The sequence below is a fragment of the Formica exsecta genome, unplaced genomic scaffold (genome assembly GCF_003651465.1).
Source record: "Formica exsecta isolate Colony F162 unplaced genomic scaffold, ASM365146v1 scaffold72, whole genome shotgun sequence".
Taxonomy (NCBI): Eukaryota; Metazoa; Arthropoda; class Insecta; order Hymenoptera; family Formicidae; genus Formica; species Formica exsecta.
Genome location: NW_021853485.1, coordinates 746,662 through 754,410, shown reverse-complemented (window position 1 = coordinate 754,410; position 7,749 = coordinate 746,662). Strand labels below are relative to the sequence as shown.

Below are 7,749 nucleotides of genomic sequence, written 5' to 3'. Positions count from 1 at the left end.
AGCGGCGGGAGTAAAGAGAGCATTCATCGTTCGCAGCAGTGCGAATAGCGTCGGCAAGATAGGAATTACATGGGGTGCGGCGGGATTTCGGTAGACCGGATTACCACTCTCGCTGAGTGCAGCAACAAAGCCACCTCTCGCCGCACGATCAGGATCCTCTGGAATGGAGCATCGCTTGACCACACTCAAAACGGTACAAATGCACATCATGAGATCACTGCGGTTGTATCTAGCCGAATCCTCTAGCATGTTCTCCACTGGTGGTCTATCCAATCCCACGAATTGCATAAATTCCGCCGGTCCCTTGAACCATTCCGTGCCCAGCGTGACGAATTTGTTGGACGCGTTGCCAATCACCTCCGCGACGAATCGATTCTGCCTTTCGTAGTCGCAAAAATGATTGGAGATGAGGAGCAATGCCTCGTACAGCATGACACTCTCCATCCGGGATAACGGACTCGGTTCTCGCGTCAGATTGCGTACCATTGTGCGTATCTGCTCGAATACCGGCAGAAGTAGTAACGGATATTTGAGACTAATCTTTACCATGAGACTAGCCGCATGCCGTCGCACGTTTTTGGTCGCACGTGAGCGATTGCGCTCGTTCTCGCCGGGCGCCTCGAACACTAACGCGGCGAAGATCTTTTCAAGGACGCGTGGCAAGATAGCGACGCCCGGCATGGCCATCGAACCGGTTGACATCGACAGGAACACGAAAAGCGCACTTATGCAGGATAATAGAGCGGATAGTAGCCAAGAATCTTGTGGCGAGTAACCTAGACAAAGTTCTAACAGCTGCAGACCGGTCTGCACACTTGGCCGCTCATTGATCAACAAGATTCTGGACACAACAGAGTCCAGTGCTTGTGCAAGGGCCTCCCATTCGAGGTACTCTCGATCATTCTGATCACTCTTGTATTGCAGATCCGCCATACCCTTGGTAATTTTCGCGGTCAGCCACTGTTGCACATATGTGAACGTTACTAAGGGCGCTACCATGGTCGCATGCCTAAATCCCTCTAACAAATCCATTCTGAAGCGATGTAAAAAGACATTGAATTCCTCCTCCGAATCGTAATCAACGAGACAGTACGTGGTCATGCCGTTGCTCTGTCTACCATATGGATATGCGACACGAATTAGCTTGGGCGCCGTGTGTTCCACGTATTTGGGCACGTACGTCAGCAATAACGAATCGTTCTTGATGTGTTCATGCTTAAACAACATTACCCAGATCGTATTCGCTAAATGCGTAAGCGTAAGACTCGAGTACATGGTAAATGTGAGTGCAGTGTCCAAAAAGAGATTGAAGTGTGTTGGCCGTATGCTAGAGGCATCATCTTTTCCCCATAAAGTGCAAAGTTGTGTCGCCATGCCCGTTAGTACCTGAAATAAAAATCGTATAAATAATAGTTATTTTTTGTGAAATTTATGAACACAAAAGAAATTTAAATTGATTCAGTATTAATTGGTGCAATTATCGTGAAAGTTACTTGTGTGAGCTTCTTCAGAAATAGATAATGATTCTCGTGGAAATTCGTAGGTCCGGCGAGAGACGGTGGTGTGGTAGCTGCCGTATAAATAAATCTCAAAGCCTCTTCCGAAAACAGGATCATCAATTGCTTTCGATCTTCGGCTTTGCCCTTGCGATTTACAATTTGAAGCAGGCATTCGGCGGCAGAACATTGAAATATAGGATCGCCCAGTAGGAGGCACAGTATTTGCAACAATCTTCCGTCCTCAGCCATTATGTGGTTTATAGAAACCCACTCGACAAATCCGGTTAGTGTGGACAATACTATCTGTTATGATAACATAATACAATACAAATTTTAGTTGGTTGAAATATTAATCATCGATACGCGTCTTACAAAAACTTACCTGAACGATTTTACTATGTGCTGCAGCTTCGGATGTCTGTCCTAAGGCACTTTTCTTTTGAAATTCTGAAAAGTGTTGTTCCATTAATCTTAAGAAGAAACTAAAAATTTCTGCCATATTTGTGGTCAATGCTTGGTATATGTCTTTCCTCCTCTGATTGGATTCGAGTGTTTGTAGAAGCGCCACATCTTCCACCAGTCTAAGAAATACCAACAAGACCAGCTCAGTCTGACTCACGCCTTGTGTGCAGGCCTGACTGAGCTCGGCTAGTAGAGTGGGCCACTGCTGAGGCCATTCTCGCTTTATCATTTCAACTACCACCCGCGATAGTGCGTCCTTTATGTGGGCCTCTTCCTGTAGCAATGGCTCAGTGCCTTCTTGAAGTAATTTCATCGCATTTTCCTTGATGAAGATCTTCTCTGACTGCGAGATCTGAGTCCATCTATACTTCACACAATGTTCCATTAGCTGTAGACCGAAATGACGTACCACTGAGCTTCTGTCTGGGGATCTCTGTGCTAGATATAAGCCACATTGTGCACACAATGGTGAGGATTCCTTGAATCTTTCGCAAGCATTGTACACTTCCAGGCGTTGCTGCTGAGATATATCGGGTGACATTATTACCTCAACCACTCGGGCCAGTTCCGCCGATATCTGGGCGACATCGCCCACTCCAAACTCCATTCCTACTTAATGCACTAGAATATAAAACAAGAATATTCATTCAACATTTATAAGATATAATAAATAATACTTGTAGATAAAATAATTAAAAATTTATTTTATTAGAGAATTTTATCAAATAAAGAGAAAAAGAGTATAGAAAAAAAAAAAAAAAGAATGAAATGGATTATTTATTATTTCATTTCCATCTGTTAATGGATAGCATATGTGTATTACTTAACATGTAAAAAAACATCTCACTTAAAAATTTTTCTCAGAAATAATTAGTAATTAAGGACATACAGTATCTTAATTGTATTAAATATTTATATATATAATAATCCAAACACATAATGTCTCACAAACATCCTACATTTAAATAACATCTCTAAGCTTATTTGTCCAATTAAAGCTAAACAAAACAAAAAATTATTTTTCTATGATTAATTTCGATGTATATACTACATCTTGTGCAATTTTTGTAAAGCTGATGCAAGATAATTTGAAGATAATATTTTAATTTCTACCGGTATATATAAATATCCAAACGCAAAACAAATTTCGTATATCTGCGAAGGAATGAACGAGCGGCGAGGAAATTTTCGAACGACTTCGCCTGCTCCAATTTTATTTTTAGAGAAGATATACGAGCAAATTTTCGATTTTTTCTTCCGCGAACACGCGGCGATGAAGCAGCTTGTTGCGGTGTGCACCGAGCATGTCTCGAGAGAAACCGCACGCAACTCACCTCGCGAGATCGTCGTTCGAGACGGAGCTTGACGGGGCCGCTTGGACGGCGAGAGGCTCTCCGGTATCGTACCGCGCGTCAATTCATAATCCTAATCGGCCAGGAGAAAATTTTGCGAGTCTATGTCAATCGCGATGCACGCGGTATAACAATCGTGTGCAACGCTCTCCGCTAACAGTCATCAGCAGGTTCAGAAATGCAGATGCGGCACGCTGGCTAGCCGGACGATCTTATACGCGATCACGTGCTGCCCTCTCGGCGATATTTTACTACGTTCATTCCGTGTATCATCGAAGGAAAGGAGTAACTAGGAGGAAATATGATCAAAGATTCATTGGACTTGCGTTCAATATATGACAGTCTGATAGCCAATGAAAAGTGTGGATTCTAACTAATACCATTTTTGTTCCTAAAAAACAAGTTCTCCTATCGGATATCAGATTGTCAGGAAACAGGGTGAATCTTTTACTAGTTTTTTCGCGGTTTAGAGTCATTAGGCATCTGTAGTCGCGCGTCTAGATATTCGTACATTATGACTTAAAAGTCCGGAAAATAGATAAGAATTTGTATGTATATATATTAAAAGAATTAATAAACATGTTTTGAATTATTTATTCAAGTCATCGTGCACGAATATATCTAAACACGATGATCGAAAATAACCGCACGTGACCTTACATATCGGAAATGCCAAGGTAATAATGAATTCTTAAAAACTGAATTATAAAAATTTTTTCGAATGTAAAATAAGTGATACAATAAAAAAAAAAGTATGATAAACTAATCGAAATTTAATAATTTTCCGCAATATTAAGTGTTTGAAAAAAAAAAACATGTTTTTATCTTAACAATATGTTATAGAGAGAGAGACAGAGATTTTCTAAATTTTTAATTTGCAGAATCAGGAATCGGTTTTTTTACTATTAAAGAAAGGGACACAGTTATACATCAATATAAATTTAACTTTAAAAATTTTTTTTGGTTGAATCTATATTGCATAACTGCATCCAATAGTAAAGTCTATTAATTTCGGAGATAAAATTAATAAAAGACTAAACGATTAAAAACGATTTAAAGAGACATCTTCTCAATGAGCAGACAATATTTTAAAAATGTATTTTTAATATTTATTGTTTATTAATTATACGTTGTACAATTGATTATGAAAATAATATTTAAGGTTCATTTAATTATTTATTTTACATAAAATATTCGTTTGAAATAGCAAATGTTATTATAAATATTTTCTTAATGATTAAAAGGAGACTTGACCGATTATTTTAATGTTTATAAAAATATATTTCATTATAAAAAAATATTTATAACAATATTTCTCAAAAATTTTTAAGAACATTTTTAAAAATATTATCTTCTCATTGGGTTATCGTTTTTTAAATATATTTAAGATATCTTTTGACATCTTTTTGTGTTGTTTGGGATATGTCTATATGAAAAAAAGATTAACTCATCAATAAAAATCCAGTTTTATTTATGGAATTAAAATATCTTTTTGGCAGCATAATCTGTATTTTGTACGATGCATTTAAAATGGAATAAAATTCTGGAATAATGTTTCGAAACAAAAGTCTCCTGCAATTCAATTTTTGTCTGAATTCATCAAATCTACGTGTAGTAGGAGCGGGAGAATAATCCGCGACACGGGCGGGACGATCGAGAGCAATCGCGGGCGGAGAATGTAAGAATTGCGCTAACAATAAGCAGTATACACCTGAGCTCGCCTTTTAAAGGTGTTACAGAAGCGTGGTGGAAAACCGTACGCTACGATGAATGCGCCTTTCGCTCAGTTGGAGCAGCAGCCGTTCCAGTGATTCCAGCGGCGCGAGCGAGACGAGAGCGGACACGAGAGCGAGAACAAGACTCGACGATTGTGTCTCGATTTTACGGATCGGTTCTGAACGCGATGCGCGAGGTTGCTGATCCCCGCGAACGATGCCGGGATCGTCGTCACGAGTCACGAGTGCTCTTTGAACAAGTGTATGCGTACAAACAATTTTGAGGAGAGAAATACGGAGGAAGAAAAAGTACATGGTATGGACCAGAGGTGTTGAATATACTCTCATCTCGTGTAACCGAGCGATCGATATGTCGCGACGATCCAGATTCGGCCAGCGCGTTTCCACGAGAAGAGGAATTATCTGCGGATAAGGATCGATGCGGGGAAGATAATCTCTCTTAAATACGGATGAAATACAGGGTATGGCAACCGGTCTCTTCTTAAGAGCTAGTACATACAAATATATCGAGCGATCTCGATATCGGAGATCTGTGTTGATCTCCGAAGTGATCTCTCAACGCCATACGTACGGAGAGCTTGGCGCGATATTTTTTCATTGACTTTTTTTTCCGGGCATCTGTATTAAGGAAAGAAATATTGCGCGCACAGATTGCATTGGATCTGTAGCGCCTGCGCGCTTCATTGTCCACTAATATTTGTGTATAAAGAATATATGAGTTTATTTAAAAGTGACGCGATTAATGCGCAAAGCAGGATTTTAATAACCGGTTAGTTGATGAGAATGAATAATCATTTATTCAGCATTCTAGACTACAGATTTATTAAATAATTTTTTTTTTTGCGATGGACGGGCAAATTAAAGAGGATTGATAAGGATTAATTTCGCAAAGAAAAAAACAAATAATAAAATATTGAAATTGATCTCTAATCTGGAAGACGGGATATTTAATTTAAAAGAATTTCTTGCGATTTATTTTAATATATATTTACCTTTTTACGAGGCTCCAAGCATTTCTGAATAAAATGCGATATATCAAATTCGATTAAGCCGTTGCATTGGAACGCGTAACAATTATTAATCAAAATTTTTTGTAGTTAATTTTAAAAATGAGATTATAATATTTTTTTTATGATAAAGATCAAAAGAATATGACACGATTCGATAAAATATGCGTACGCTGTTAATAAAGATGCAATTATATAAATGCAACAATTTATTGTGAAATGACATTGATAAAGTATTACCTTGAAAAAGAATCGCGGAGGAATGATCGGAGGCGAAGGGTATTGTCGTGTGCATTGTCGATCGAAGACGTTGCACATGTCCTTGCCAAATGACATCATCGTACTAAATAAGGATTTGCCCAGCACGATGTACGCACTGCTGGCACTGCCTACGATCAAGAGACAATCCAATGATAATATAGTATTTTGCAATCAATATGTGCGGGCAGTATGCTTAAAGAAATATATGCCACACCTTTAATGATAAATTTGTATTTAATTGTGCAGAGAGCATTATAATTAAATTGAAGTATTTTCAAATAACAAAAAGATATCCAATAAAAGTCCAGACATAGTCCAGTAAAATTTGCTATATCAAGCATTGCTAAGTAAAATTATAAAATCAAAAATATAAAAAGAATCTTTTGAAAACTCGAATACAATTCTTATTCCTTTCATAGTAACATTATAAAGTATTTTTGTTGTAGATTGATGCAGTATAAATGATGTATATAAAGCAGCCTTTTTTAAAATTTTACAATATATATAATAAAAAAATATGTTTTTATCATATATTGTATGCTTACAATAAGCATAAATATTCTATTTCTTATTGTCTAATAATTGTAATTTCTAATAATTAATTGATAAATAAATTTATTTCTGTTTTAGATGAACTCTAAACGCGAATGTTACTGATATTTGTCTTTAATATTCTTGCGCGAGTGCATTGATATAGACCCCAAAAATGCATACTTCCAGATATGCTGGTTATCACATTAGCGCAAATCGTGATTACATTACAGATGGAGAAGAGAGCCACAGAGCTCCTTCAGATCGTACCGTATCTGAATATATCGTTGCCAACGAACATACTACCATGGTATAATATATATTTATGGCAAAAAATATTTTCTTGAATTAAAAAAAAGTTATATTTGTGATATTAATATGTCATATATTATCTTTATATTTTCAAATTTCTTCCAGGTAAAACCAATAAAAACAAATCATGCAGACAGATATGACAGAGAAGATAAAAGATCCAGAAGCGCGCACAATACTCGCGATTCAGTATTGTCTGGATCTTCGAAACATAGTTTACATCCACTTAGTAAAAGTGCCTCGCACGGCAGTATTTGTGACAATGGTTCAGATATATATGTCACCAGTGCTGCATATAGAGCCACTTCTGACATAAGGTTGTTGTCCCATTTAAATATATATATATGTATAATATATTAAACATCGCGATAAAATATATATATATATATATATATATATATAAACAATATTAATAATGTAATAATTTTTGTTTTATGATATTGTTATGATTCTAATAAACGTTTTATTATTCAGTTATGGATTACTTGGTGCGAGTGGTTGCGGGAAGACTACTTTATTGTCATGCATTGTCGGCCGGAGACGCTTGAATTCCGGCGAAATCTGGGTGCTGGGGGGCCGACCAGGCTCT

The 7,749-nt window shown here is 37.2% G+C and overlaps 2 protein-coding genes across 4 annotated transcripts in view; one reads left to right on the top strand and one right to left on the bottom strand.

Annotated features, from left to right (window-relative positions):
- LOC115243593 (exportin-5) overlaps window positions 1-3,525 on the bottom strand; it is an 8,418-nt gene extending 4,893 nt beyond the window's left edge. The window contains 4 exon segments of the mRNA XM_029820719.1: window positions 1-1,386; window positions 1,494-1,802; window positions 1,882-2,582; window positions 3,296-3,525. Of these exon segments, the coding sequence (XP_029676579.1) occupies window positions 1-1,386; window positions 1,494-1,802; window positions 1,882-2,568 (2,382 nt within the window). The 5' untranslated portion in view covers window positions 2,569-2,582; window positions 3,296-3,525.
- A 388-nt stretch (window positions 3,526-3,913) lies between these two features.
- The window catches only part of LOC115243290, a 9,176-nt gene continuing 5,340 nt past the window's right edge, over window positions 3,914-7,749 (top strand). The window contains exons 1-3 of one of the 3 annotated variants that reach the window (XM_029820133.1): window positions 3,914-3,990; window positions 6,948-7,158; window positions 7,266-7,477. In XM_029820133.1, coding sequence (XP_029675993.1) covers window positions 7,024-7,158; window positions 7,266-7,477 — 347 coding nt within the window. In that variant the 5' untranslated portion in view covers window positions 3,914-3,990; window positions 6,948-7,023. Of the gene's footprint in view, window positions 3,991-5,024; window positions 5,511-6,947; window positions 7,159-7,265; window positions 7,478-7,749 lie in introns of those variants that run through there. The other 2 variants (XM_029820132.1, XM_029820131.1) reach the window with 2 other exon arrangements.